Source organism: Etheostoma spectabile, chromosome 13 (genome assembly GCF_008692095.1).
Source record: "Etheostoma spectabile isolate EspeVRDwgs_2016 chromosome 13, UIUC_Espe_1.0, whole genome shotgun sequence".
Taxonomy (NCBI): domain Eukaryota; kingdom Metazoa; phylum Chordata; class Actinopteri; order Perciformes; family Percidae; genus Etheostoma; species Etheostoma spectabile.
In genome coordinates this window covers 30,294,822-30,309,497 of record NC_045745.1, presented here as the reverse complement: position 1 = coordinate 30,309,497, position 14,676 = coordinate 30,294,822, and the positions used below count along the sequence as shown (strand labels likewise).

Genomic DNA, 14,676 nt, shown 5'->3' with positions numbered 1-14,676 from the left:
TTCACTGTGCTCCATTATTACGTTATCCCTGGGATGCTGCTTGACTTTTTTTGTATCTTTGTATCTTTGTAGTGTTTCTGAATACAGCTCTGGAATATCAGCCATGTTGTCATCTCACTTTTCTCACAAAAAAACAAAAAATCAATCAGACAGCTGCAGCTGATTCCGAACGCTGCTGCTCGAGTCCTCACTAAGACCAAGAGACTGGATCACATCACTCCAGTTCTGAAGTCTTTACACTGGCTTCCTGTGTCTCAAAGAATTGATTTCAAAGTACTTTTGCTAGTTAATAAATCATTCAATGGTTTAGGTCCTAAATACATTTCTGATCTGCTACTACACTATGACCCCCCCAGACCTCTCAGGTCATCTGGGACAGGTCTGCTTTCTGTCCCCAGAGTCAGAACTAAACAGGGTGAAACAGCGTTTAGTTTCTATGCTCCTCATATCTGGAACAAACTCCCAGAAACCTGGCAGATCCGCGGCTACTCTCAGTTCTTTTAAATCAAGGCTGAAGACCTTCCTTTTTGATGTTGCCTTTCTTTAATGTGCTCATTTCTTTAATTTTCTTATGCTGCACTGTAACTTTTATTCTTGTTTTTTATGTGTCCTAATGTTCTATTTTTTTTTAACTGTCTATTCATGTTTTTATCGGTTTAATGCTTATGATTTTTAACTGTTTGTACTTGTGTTTTATCTGTTTAACTGATTTTGTGTAAAGCACTTTGAATTGCCCTGTTGCTGAAATGTGCTATACAAATAAAGCTGCCTTGCCTTTTATCTGTAATATCTCTCAGGTGCCTTATGCATACCCATCTTTCTTCCGCTGACGGTGCTGTTCCTGATCTGTGTGAGTCGATCCCCTGAGGCCAGTGTGCTCCAGTGGCCCCCTCCCCTCCCCTCTTCCGAGCAGCTGTGGGACCCTGTGGCCCTCGTGCTTCTGCTGGGCTGGATCACTCTGCATGCCCTCCTCTATGTGATGCCATTAGGAAAGGTATGACGCGTTCGTTTCAGCCTGGCACAAGGATAAACTTACATGAACACCACTAAGATGCGACTGAAAACAAATTTTGTAGAGCATATGGTGACTTTGATTATACAACCAACCATAGAAGCACCTGTTGTGTGTTAAAGTAACCCATGTGTACTCAGTGATAAACATTGATTTATGATAGCATGGTGTGTGGTTCGGTGATAACTAACAAACAATAAATGAATGAGTCCAAGCAAATGAACAGGAAATTAATAGTCCCTATTTATGCTAAACTAAGCCATCTGGCTGCTGGCTGGAGCTTCATATTGAACAAACAGGAGGGAGTGATATTGATCTTCATGATTCTGCAAGGAAGCAAATAAGCATGTTTCACTCATGTTTAGCTGGGACATGCTAAAATGTATTGTTACAAGAGTACAAGCTAAAATATGAGGAGGTGTCATAAAGTCAACAAACTTCTTAGCAATGTTACTTAGACAACATGGATTAAACGGTTTATGCTGTACCAGAGAGAGACTATAGCTGCATTAATGAATTAAGCAAGGGTACAACCAATTGCTGACACATTTACCTTTTCATGAAGGGACATGTTATTTGTCCTTTGTCTGTACCCATGATACAAGGTTATTTATGTAATAGAAGTGGGAGACAATTGATGATTATGATGATGCATTTTATTTGTAGCGACTACACTTAAAATCCAAAACAAAGTAGTCCCTACAAGGCTGAGGCAGGGCCTTAATGGTGCTGGATGGCCCACTCGCTGTACAAAACAATTCGCTAATCTCAAAGCTGTAGTCTGTAACTTTACTGATGGAAAAAATACAACTTAAGACATATATTCAAATTAATCACAACGATCAAAAACTATAAAAAACACCACGCTCAACAAGAAATACAACGTCCCACTTCCTCACCCTCTATCACCTCCAGGGCTGTAACAGGTGCGTAAATTACCTACATAAATCCCCCCCCCCCCACATCCATGTGACTTACCATTAAAGGGGCAACAACAAATAAGCAATACAATTGATTCCATAACGTGCACTAAATCAGTTCATGACTCCCACATTATTTACTTGGCACTTTTTTAACCACTCAACACTCACACTATGTAACGTTTTTAAAAGGAAATACACATACTACGACAATTCACACACTAAAATACACACATTAATTGTTCATGTTATTTGTGATTTTGCATATATTTACCACAACCATTATATATACTGATATGGGAAAAGAGTCTTACTTAGGTAGTAACTTTACCTACCTACCTAACCTTAGCACGACAGTATATAATATGCATTATATAATTATATATACACATGAATGACGCTCGACCCAAATATGTGCTGCTAGCAGTTAAGACATTATTGATCCCCATAGGGAAGCATTTGATATGATTTGACTGAGCTCATGTTAGTCTGTTGTTACATAAGGTGTTTCATGTGTTCAGATTCTAAATGAGTGTATTTACCTGCAGGTGTCTGAAGGATTAGTTCTGAGGGATGGAACACGTCTCAAGTATCCCATAAATGGTATTTATATTACTGATCATTAAAAACATGAGCGTTGCAACACATATGTTTCGTTTTTATCATAAAAATGTCATAGTTTGTGAAAGTGTGATTTTCTTCAATGTTATTGACCAACGACGAGCTTTGTTTGTACTTTGAGTAATGGAGGATAATTGTGCTCCCTAACATTAATGTCTAAATACTCTACAGTACTATACAGTGATAGTATGACAGCTGCAATAGTTCAGAGTTATGCTAAAGTTCTATACAAGTTTTGAGTGCAATTGATTGTTTCCCATCTGTAATGCTTCACTGGAGTGAAATGCACCTGCCGTGACATGTATGTATCTTTGTGTATCTTTTGGTTCTTCCTCCACACTCTGACTGATCTGACCTTCAGCTGTCTGAAGTTCCGTCTCTTCCAACTTTTACCTTTTTTAATAGGTAGACAAGCCTGTATCTGTCTGCTTGTCTCTTTCTCTGGAGCAACAACATTAAGCTTTGTTTGTTCCTCTCCCTCAGGTTTTCCCAGCCTGTGCATCAGCGGTGTGTTGCTGCTGTTGTTACTGGGGCTCGGGGTTCCTCTGGGGCGTCTGTTTGAGCTGCTGGTGCCTCTGGCGGTGTGTGCAATAGCAGTGTCCTTCGTGTTCTCCGTCTACCTCTACATCCGCTCCTTTTGGGTTCCTTCTCATGCTCTCGCCTTGGGGGGCAACACAGGTGAGATTCATCATCACGTTCAAAAAAATACTATTTAAAAAAATGTGTGCATTTGTAGGCAACTTTATCTAACAGCCAAGCGCTTCAGGAGCCTGCGGGCATCAAGTGAACACTCTTTCGAGTAAGCTGACCCTGCTACACTGGCTACGCATTCAGTGTTGCGATTCAGCTTCTGCTCGCCGGTGGTTATGTTGATCCCTGTTTGAGAAATGACAAAATTAGCAAGGCTACAACAACGTGTTGTCTCCTGTGCCATGCTATAAAATCAAACGTCTTAGGGATTCAGTTAACATGAAAGTAATGTAGTCGGTTTAGACTAGATTTACACAGAATGTAGGTTACAAAAAGAAACAGCAAGCGTAAGCCAGTGGCTAAAGAGATGGATGGAAAACTAGATGCAATGTGCTCTTTGTGCCATGCTTGCTGTAAAACCCCTGTAAACTAACAACATGCCTCAGCTGTTCTCAGTTAGTGCCTATTAGCCATATTAGATAGCATGAAAATGAACTAAACTACTGGTGTACATGGTAAACATATCTGCAAACATAAGCATGTTAATATTGTCATTGTAACTATGTTAACACGCTGGCGTTAGCATTTAGCTTAAAGCCCCACTGTGCCTAAGAGCAGCCTCACAGAGCTGCTAGCATGGCCGTGTGGACTCGTCTTTCTTCGTTTTTGTCAAACAAAACAAAATAGAAACACAGTAGCTTCAGTTGACCTGAAACTCTCAGTCCACCGTTACCGTTCCTCGGTCCATCTATGAGCAAAGCGAACAAAAGCAACACATTCATGCTTCTTTTCTGAGTGTTAAAAAGCATTCTGAAATCTATAGAAAATTGCTGACATAACTGAAAGAAAGCCGAGACGGGCTACATGTGGCTACACACAGAAAAACGTCTCATGCAGTGGGCTGAACATCACAGGTCCACATAGGCAGACATTTTACCTTTAAACTCACACATCTAGTAAATGAAATGCAGCCATCAAATAATGTCGGTGCTGACAGCTGTGCTTTTCCTACTGTGAGCTATCAAAATGTCTGCTGTGAAAAATATACATCAAAATGACAGTGGATTCATCACTTTAGTAGTCCTAAATAGCTTTTGACTGCAAAAAGGTTTCAGCTAATTGCTAATTAATTGACTGCTAATAGATTATTTGAAAGGTTGCTGATGAAGTCAATAACATTACAGATTTAGATATCCTCTTTATACTGTACCTGCAGATACTGAAAGCACACTTTTTGTAATAATGTGGATTATTTGAATGCATTCATCCCTCCCTCTATCCTGTCTAGGAAATCCCCTGTACGACTTCTTCATCGGTCGGGAGCTAAACCCCCGGATTGGCAAGTTTGACCTTAAATATTTCTGTGAGCTCAGACCGGGTCTGATTGGCTGGGTGAGTCAACGATCAATTCACTTTCAAAGTCACCCATTTTTAAAACTTACATTTCTGTTTTGTTATATATTGTTATATATATATGCATATATACTGTGTTTTGTGGTAAAATAATATGGAAACCGCCAAGTGCAAAGAGCTGTTTTATAGTAAATTTTGCTTCATAGAATCTTCCTCCAACTTACATTTTACTTTGAGGACATGTATTGAACCCTAGCTGTCAGTTTCTCATACAAAGAGCAAGTAATGCAGTTAAACAATATAATGTATTATAAAGGAAAAGTTGGGACATGTGGAGCGTAATGTGCTCGTATATGCTCATTTTCAGGTTCATAATTGTATTTTGAAGTTGTACCAGAATATTTTTGTAGTTTAATTTTCAGAAAACATCAAATATTTGTTGTACTGCACAATGCTGCAGCTCCTCTTTTCACCCTGTGTGTTGAGTTCTCTGTTTTAGCTACAGAGTGAACCATCTCACTTCCGTACCAACTTTGTTGGGAGTCACACATGCGCAGTTAAGTACTGCTAGCTAGTTAGTGGCAAAGTATGAGGGCGTGCCTCGCTAGCAGCTAGGTGAGCATTATAACGTGTGTTACAAAGTGACGCATGATTGTCACAGAAGTGAAGGCCGGACTACAAAAGAGCTGTTTAGAGCAGTTAGTGAACAGTGTTTTTTGTTGGAGGCCCTTTGGGGGGGACTTTGAGCTTTTTCACTTTGTAAACCTATAACATGCACAAAAAAGATTTAAAACACAATAAAGGATAGGAAAATAAGCATAATATAAACACTTTAAGATGCACGCATGTCATGTAATATTATTTAACAGTGATGACCAACAGATGGCGATGTTGCTCTCCCCTGATCTTCCATAACAATTTGCTGTCTGAGAGTTTGACACATTCAGAATCAGAAACCTTTTCTCCCTGATGACCTGACACAGTGAGATATTTGATGGTCGTGAGACAAATGAGGACAAATGAGACAACACATAGAAATTCCAGTGAGATTTTTAAATAAGATCCCTAAAATTACTACAAGGTTCTCTTTGTTTTCACCAGTCACAAAAACGACATAGGGATGCTAGTCGAGGCAGGCGAGTCATGCTGGAAATGTCGATATAATGAGTCCTTTATTTACATTTTTTTGCTCTGTACCTACAGTGTAAAGAGTAAAATCTCTCAAAGAATAAAATCTCATCTCAATGTTGAAAAGCCAGGTGCGTAGGAGAGGACAGAAACAGCTCCCACCGACTGGCTACAGACAGTGTGTGGGAGATTAATGCTTCCTGTTGAACGTTTAAACTATATACTTTTAACTTTTAACATCTTTCAATTGCTGCTAATGACATTTTAAAGGGCTCGGTCTCCTAAATTATTAAATGTTTATTTGGATACACATAAACTTCCTATTCCTTAGGAGCCCAGTTAAGGTTCCATTCCTCTCTATAAATGGTATTACATGTTAAGTCTCCCCACATTTAGATTTGTTATCTAGGCATGTGTGATATTAGACCCCCTTCAGTAGCACAGATGGAAAGATTAGTCATTACATTCTGCATATGGTATGGTGGTCCAAAGCTCGTATTCAAAGGAAATGTAACACACATTTTACAATACTGTAAAGTAAACAGGATCCAGGATTTAACTGTCATTATTAGTGAACTATCCATGACATGCAGTGAGTTGAGTGGTGATTCCATCATATTGCATCATAAAAGAAGAGCCGTTGTATTGCATTGCATCAGATTATATAGTGTAGATGTACCTAACACTGATTGGTTTTGGAATGTATGCAAGCACTGTGGTTTTGTCCGCAGTGGTTGCCGTTTCTGTGTCAGTCTCATTGATTATTGGGTGTTTGAGTTCACCTGATTGAACCTGACTTTTTGTAGTTCTGACCCAATTAATCACGCACAGAATTCGTCCGCCCATACTCGGGAGCAGCAGGTGAAAAATGTCGCCTAACTAAGTGATGTTAATCAGTATTCACTTGACCTGTTTTTTTTCCCCCTCAGGTGGTCATAAACCTTGGCATGCTGATGAAGGAGGTGGAGCTTCGAGGTTCCCCCTCACTCGCCATGGTGCTGGTCAACAGTTTCCAGCTGCTGTATGTGGCAGACGCTCTGTGGAATGAGGTGAGGGCTCAACTGAGTCAGAGATTCAATTCAATTTTCAATTTAAGATAAAGGTTATATCCGTTTTAACCTTTTTCAACCTGTTATCACCGTCCTGTTAAAATGGATTTCCAGCTTTCGGGCATCGATAGTCTAAGTCTCTGGGCTATTCTCTCACAGCTTGAATATGCTCTGTTCCAAATTACTTTGTAGGGACAAAAACGACATGGGCCGCATCCGTACAAGTAAATGTCAGTCTGGCTCAGGGTCTCCTCCTTAGGACTTTAGATCCTGATGTCATACATCATAATTCAGTCCTGCAAACATTTAAAAAGGGTCACACTAAAAGACTACTTAGAGAGATCTTTGTGAATAGTATTGTTTTATTTTTTCCCCCCACTAAATCACATGCACTAATGTGTTATAACAGGAGGCTGTTCTGACAACCATGGACATTGTTCATGATGGCTTTGGCTTCATGCTGGTGTTTGGGGACCTGGCCTGGGTTCCCTTCACATACGGCCTGCAGGCTGCCTTCTTGGTCGTGCACCCACAGGCCCTAAGTTCACTGGGAGCAGCAACTATAATAGCACTGAATGGTAATCATGTGCTTGTTCCTCAGGCTGTAATATGTTGCGTGTTATGGTTAAAGATGGCGATGTTAACGATTTTCTATTTCCCGTCAGGTATCGGATATTACGTTTTCAGAAAATCCAACTCACAGAAGAACCAGTTCAGAAGAGACCCTACACACCCAAGTGTTGCAAGTCAGTCATTTTTAGTGTGTGTTCTCTTAATCAAGACAAATGCGTCTCTTTGACATCTTGTATCTAATTTTGTATCTCACCTCCTGCTGTATATATCGGAATGAAGTGGGTGTTGATCTCTGAAGTGGCTTGCACTTTCTGCACTCAGAAATATCTATGTTTTTTCCCTCGCAGGACTAGAGACCATCGCCACAGCAACAGGGAAACGTCTGCTTGTGTCTGGCTGGTGGGGTCTCGTTCGTCATCCCAATTACCTCGGTGACCTCCTCATGGCCCTGGCGTGGTCCCTGCCATGTGGTAAGACAGCTTAAAAGCCTCCGCAAGGCTCGTTTGGCATGCAAGCCACTCTGATGTAACACAATCACTTTGAGTGAGAGTCTTCGTTAGAACATGTGGATGAAGACATAGACGAGAGTGTCCGGCGGAGCGTTTTATTGTATTCAGCCATATTTATCAATAGAAACAAAAGTAGATGTTGGTGTTTTTATTGATGTGATCTAAAACACATGAAAACACAATTTAAAAAAGAAAAGAAAAATGTAGCTCTGGGGGATCCTACTGTCACGACTCTGCATCTGTACAGTGGGTGGACAAAATAACAGAAAGAACTTAGAATACAATCGAGTAGCCCTGCAGTAAAGCTAGGTGAAGCTGAAAATGTCATCATGTCTTCATCTGAGACTGTCAGATATGTTGATTCATCTAAATGATCATTTTTAAGGCTTTACATTTGTAATATTGTTAAGTACATATTCAGGGATTTCGTCTTTTTGTCAATTTCTTTACTAATACAGCTTTCCCAATGAACCTTGTCAGGGCTGAATGTCTTTAGTTATCAATACTTTTGCTGATACATTGCCTACTTATACTTTGTGTACAAATCCCTGTTTTATTAAACAAAAGGGCTCAAGTTCTCAAATGATACATGTTGTGCAGCTTATCAAAAACCTTTGATTTAAACCTGCAATAATTGATTTTATAAACCACTTCGGGGTAGCAGAAATTGAAGATCATAACAATCTGTAGGTTCGTCCCTTCCATATACAATATTGATCTTACAGCTGCCTTAAATCACGAACTGCAAGACCAAAATAAGGCAAACAAAATAGAAAAATCCAACTAGCCAGTCAATGCTTACTTTCAGTAACTGACAGTTTCTGATTCTCGGTTGCTACTAAAAAGCATTGTTTTTCCTTCCTGTCCTTGTTAGATAGTTATACCGTGTTTGCCACTGATGCGGTAGCTGCAGAAAGGCAGCAACAATGTGTTCTCTTTGTTCCTCTGTAAGCTGCCTTATGTTCCCTTTAGAAACTCACTTCCTAAAATGGTGGCTGTTAGACACATTCTGCTCATTGGTATTCAAACTTTATGTGACTCAGTTGTGTAGCTGCCTTAGTAATCAAGATGTACTGTAATTTCTGCCTGAATTGCTGCTGCAAAAGTCCCAAACTGTTAAATTATGCACGCAAAACAAAGAAATCACGACAACACATTCCAAACTGTCATAGAAGTACAGTGGTCACATTCACACCCCGAATGAAAGACTACAAGATTTTCTGAAAAGCACTCCAAAGGGCACTCTCAAAAAATTACCATTAAGGCGGATCAACACTTGGAACGATGTAAGCATAATCAAAGTGGTATTCTCTCAGGGCTCTTGTGTAATACAGATTTAAAAGGACAAAGGTACAGCTATTTGCAGAGGAGGATGAACACTTGATTACAGCTAAGAAGGTGTCTGTTTTTCTCAGCTTTGATGATCAAAATAATAATTTATGTCATATAGCACCTTTTTACAGACAGTCACAAAGTACTTCACACAAATACAACACCAATGAAGGTGAAACATGAGACAAAAGCAAGTTGAAACAAGTATGAACCGAGATTGCAGAACGTAAGTTAATAGGAAGGGTGTTCCACAGAGTCGGAGCTACCACTTCAAAGGAACAGACACCTTTAGTTTTCAAACGAGCGCGTGGGAGCACCAGTAATACCTGGACAGAAGACCTGAGGGACCTGTTAGGAGTGTACCGATGGAGCAGGTCAGAGATATATGAGATGAGATATATATATATATGCATATAGGTGATAAATATATAGATATATGTATAGGTGCCTGACCATGCAATGCTTTATATGTAAGAACAAGAACTTTAAATTGGATCTTGGACTTGATCAGAAGCCAATGTAACAAGGATTAAACGGGGGTGATGTGCGACATCCTGCTGGACCTGGTCAACAGCCTTGCAGCGGAGTTCTGGACCAGTTGTAGCTGGTCCTTGGATGACTTGCTGAGACAGCATAAAAATGTTAGTTTTATTTGACACAATGTTGTGTTTTCTCCTGCTTACAGTCTACGTATGCTTGTCTTTTCTTTAGGATTCTCGCACATTCTGCCTTACTTCTATGTCATATATTTCACCGTCTTGCTGATTCACCGAGAGGCCCGTGACGAGAGACAGTGTAGGGCCAAATACGGACTTGCGTGGGACACCTACTGTCGCCGTGTCCCCTACAGGATCTTCCCTTATATCTACTGAACAGGAAAGCAGATGGGTGGAAGGGACCTACACTGTCTCACAATATCCTTGTGACTCTTCAAGTCCAAACTTGACAAAAACTTGAAAAGAAATCCATTTTCAGTTAAACAGACCACAAATAACATCTGGTGCTGCTACTGGGAATCTACTGAGCTCCCAATTTTAATCAGCCTTGATTTGTCAGGCTGCGGTTCACTTACAGAACCGTGTATAATGGATCAATATTTCTGATATATTGAATTTTGAATTTGAAACCTGACATGAGTCTAATATAGGTACACTCAGTCTTCAGACACTTGTCTCTTGTGAAGCTAAAAACATTCCATCATAAGAGGCTCAAGCTGTAGTATGTGGCCTTGGTTTTTTTTTTTAGCATTTTTACCATGCTTGTATTTTTACAATGTCTGCTTTTTTTAAGTGTGTTTATCTGTGAAATACATTTAAAATAAACAAAACATAAATCAACACTTGATCATGCATCTTAATAGCACCTAATAGACAGACAGTGAATCTCTCAATGCTATGGTGTTGATATGGGGGAGCTCAAATGTTTGTATGAAAATTTAAATCTGTGCCTATGTAAGCCTGTGTAGATGGCAGCTAATAGATGTGTCTGTTTGAATAACCTTTTCCAACCTGTTATCACCGGCCTGTTAAAATGGTTTCTCTTTCCAGCTTTCAGGCATCAGTAGCGCAAGTTATCTAATCTCTGGGCTTTTCTCTCACAGCTTGAATATGCTCCGTTCCAAATGACTTTGTAGGGACAAAAACTGAAGCATCGGTACCAGTAAATGTCTGGCTCAAGGTCTCCTAAAAAAATAGCCACAATCATTCAAGCATTGCTCTTTCTTGAAGCGCTGAATCAGAGTCTGTTGATTCACTGTGGAAGGTGGTCGTATTGTTAATGGACTTGTGCATCACCTTGAAGAAAGTTTTTTGAATGGGTGCTTACTAAGTAGTCCATCTTCCACGATAATCTGTTATTATGGCCATGCAACTTGGTTCACGTGGCCTTTTAAATGGAGTTTGTTGCGTTTTTAAACATATTTAGACCTCTATTCTATTGACAGGCAATGAAAAAACAATAACATTTCCAATTATAAGTCACTTTGCATTTACACTGCAATTAATATTTCTCTCACATTGCAGTGAGGTGTGCACATACAGATGACAGAGCTCTCTCCTGATGCACACCTTCATTCTATTTATTTTTTACCTTTTAAGCCTATTTACAGTACAGCTGCCCTGGCCTTGCCAACACAGCACTCAAGCTATTCTGCGTTGTTTTTCATACACTAAGTGCTAATTAGAAATGTGCTTGTATAATGCCATTGTGGCTGAATTTATGCTGAATTAATACGTAATACTCCTAGGTCTTTTTTGGGATATGCGTGTATATGTACTATTTGTTTTTTATTTTTTTCCTGATTCGGGTCATTTTCATGCTCTTTGTACCACTCTATGATTGTATTAAGAAAAGTGCATGATACAAGGTAATGTTGTTATTCTCAAATGAGAAATTTGAATGTTAAATTAGTTTAAACTTTATTCTATATTTTGTATGTATTTTGACAATGTAATCAAATACATTTAATTTTCATCTTTAGTGCGTAGCTTTTTGATAATGAATGTCTGCTACATCCATGCCGTTGTCAGATGAGTTGCTACAAAGCTAATTCAGACTATCAGCGCCACAGAACTCTCTGTATTTTCAGTACGGCTATGTTCAGAAGATTGTGGCGTCCGGTGACTTCCCCGTGCAGCAACTCAAGTCAAGATAATTACCTCTTCTGAAGAGTCCATCACGTTTCACATTACAGAGTTATTACAGGTCGTCTACGGTCGAAGGAGAGCAAAGGTCGTGACACTGGCTGAGTGTAGGGTTTGGGGTGTGCAGTCGCACCTGGTCCAGGGCTAGCACAACAATCCTTTATTAGAAATAATTAAGTTTTTATGGGTTAAGGTTGGCATTACTGTCCATCGGCATAGATAAAAAAAAATAAGGTTGTATCTACCGTAAAGGTGCTATACTCAAAGTGGGATTTCCTCCACGCGGCTCTCTAAGAAAGTTCCCCAACTCGTGAAATAGCTACGGTTTTACTAGCTACCACGCTGCCAGACCAGTTATCAAAACAAAGAACAGAGAAACTCACTTATTACAACACACAGACAGAGTTTGACATATTCTCTGTTCAGGACAACATTACTCTACTATATCTTTACACAATAAATATTTGTTTGCTGCTATATGAATGATCTGAATATAAAGTACAGCCCCTTTAATCAGCAGTTTAACACACCACCTGGCCAGCACGCTAAGGGTCCCAAATCACACAGACCCAGCAGGTGCATATAGGAACAAGGAATAAGGAACTTTTACCCTCAGTGAGGTGATGAGGCTCAGAGGGACTGAGTGGACTGGTTGTAGTGGGACAGAGAGACTGAGTGGACTGGTTATAGTGTGTCAGCGAGACTGAGTGGACTGGTTATAGTGGGACAGAGGGACTGAGTGGACTGGTTATAGTGGGACAGAGGGACTGAGGGACTGGTATAGTAGACAGAGGGAATGAGTGGATGGTTAAGTGGGTACAGAGGGACTGAGTGGACTGGTTATAGTAGGACAGAGGGACTGAGTGGACTGGTTATAGTGGGTACAGAGGGACTGAGTGGACTGGTTTTTAGTGGACAGAGGGACGAGTGGACTGGTATAGTGGACAGAGGGACTGAGTGATGGGTATAGTTGGACAGAGGGACTGAGTGGACTGGTTATAGTGGGACAGAGGGACATGAGTGACGGTGATAGTGTGGACAGAGGACAGAGTGGACTGTTAGTGGGAGAGGGAGAGTGGGACTGGTTGTAGTGGGACAGAGGGACTGAGTGGACTGGTTATAATGGGACAGAGGGACTGAGTGGACTGGTGATAGTGTGGACAGAGAGACAGAGTGGACTGGTGATAGTGTGGACAGAGAGACAGAGTGGACTGGTTATATTAGGCTTTATGAATGAACAGCAGTGAAGATGGACCTGCAGGACATTGAGGAGGATTTCGCGGTGCAGAAGACTCACATAATGACAGATGAGTACTCTTTCCAACTCTTTCCAGAGGAGAATTTTAACGTTGCTAGGCAATGTAGCGTTGTATGTGTGTGTGTGCGTGTGTGTGCACACTACTGTGCAGTTGTTGTTGTTCTTGTGTTTGTGGCAGCAACTGCTGTGGAGTTATTATAGTTCCTACATATCTGTGTTGTCTGCCTTTGTGATGTTTTATTCTATAATAGGTGTCAGGTTATTTTATTTATGAGGCATAATAATGCCTGTTTCTTGCTGAGTTTTGCCTCTTCTCTTGTTAATTCTAGTGAGGCTACCCCAACCTTTTATAAATGTAACACAGTAATGTTTCCACAGTTTTTACCCAAGTCATTTTACTTTTACTTGACAAAAATGTACAAAGAACGTAACTTTTACTTGCTTGTACTTAACTTTTAATTTCCACTCCACTGCACTGAAATATTATAGGCTTATTTCTTACTGCACTACATTTATTTTTATTTGAGAGCTATAGATAGATACACTTTTCAGATAACATTTCATAAATGTTTATATTACTAAAACAAGATCTTATACATTTGCAAAGATTGTCAACCTTTTTCATTTGTCACAGTATTTATGCCAGACTAAAGATGGATTTCCCTTCTAAACCTTTCCATTTAATTTAAATAACCGTACAGCCAAGTCAAATTATTTAATATTTCACACAAAAAAATCCAAGAGAAGGATTGGGAACCACTGGACTGTACAACCTAACTGCATATAAAGAGATTAAGATAAGCTCAACATTAACCAGCTGCAACAGTAAGATGCTGCTTACACATTAATGCATCAATATAACAATTAGAATGTAATACATCATTATATATCAGTAAAGGGACATTCTGCAGAATGCATACTTCTACTTTAAATTGTTCTATTGGTATGTGTACTCAGGGGAAGGAACACAAAGCGCTGACCTGTTGCTCCTCATCTGTATTTAGTGAATGTAATGAACAATCTGGACTCAGTTTGAAACTGAGCTGATATTCAGACAATCAGCTTGTGTTTTTACTGAGAAGTATTTTATTGAGAACAGTTGTTTTTTTGCTGTTGCCCAAAGTTATAAAGATCTTTGCGATCAGTATAACTGTAGTCTGTGATTAGGGGTGAAAGTAGACATTGTCATTATCATTACTAAGAGCAAAAGGAGAAATAAAAGTCTCAGGGCCTCATTTATTCAAAAATTATACTGGAATTTGATTGGAAAGTTACATGTTATAAGTTGTCAGCAGCTTTGTTGATTAAAAAGACCATTACACCTGTGCTTAAACTTTATAGTGCCTCAGGAATTTGACCAAAAGCAGCAAAGACACCAGCATGACTACAGACAAATGGGCTTTTATTCATTGATTAAAAAAAACACTGATTTGGTTTTTGATTTTTAGCACCAACACATTTTGAAGGACTTTTCTCATTTGTTTAATTGAGTGATTTGCACATAATTGAAAAACAAATGAATGTCCTGATTTTTATAAATGAGGCATATAATCAAAACGGATCATTGGTTTTAGTTACAGATGAAAGCG

The 14,676-nt window shown here is 39.6% G+C and overlaps 1 protein-coding gene across 2 annotated transcripts in view; it reads left to right on the top strand.

Annotated features, from left to right (window-relative positions):
- Positions 1 to 14,676, top strand: part of tm7sf2 (transmembrane 7 superfamily member 2) — a 28,945-nt gene that overhangs the window by 2,458 nt on the left and 11,811 nt on the right. For both annotated transcript variants that reach the window (XM_032532722.1, XM_032532721.1), the window contains exons 3-11: positions 798 to 994; positions 2,481 to 2,535; positions 3,037 to 3,231; positions 4,532 to 4,635; positions 6,654 to 6,773; positions 7,183 to 7,351; positions 7,439 to 7,519; positions 7,694 to 7,816; positions 9,899 to 10,409. In XM_032532722.1, coding sequence (XP_032388613.1) covers positions 798 to 994; positions 2,481 to 2,535; positions 3,037 to 3,231; positions 4,532 to 4,635; positions 6,654 to 6,773; positions 7,183 to 7,351; positions 7,439 to 7,519; positions 7,694 to 7,816; positions 9,899 to 10,059 — 1,205 coding nt within the window. In that variant the 3' untranslated portion in view covers positions 10,060 to 10,409. The remainder of the gene's footprint in view (positions 1 to 797; positions 995 to 2,480; positions 2,536 to 3,036; positions 3,232 to 4,531; positions 4,636 to 6,653; positions 6,774 to 7,182; positions 7,352 to 7,438; positions 7,520 to 7,693; positions 7,817 to 9,898; positions 10,410 to 14,676) is intronic.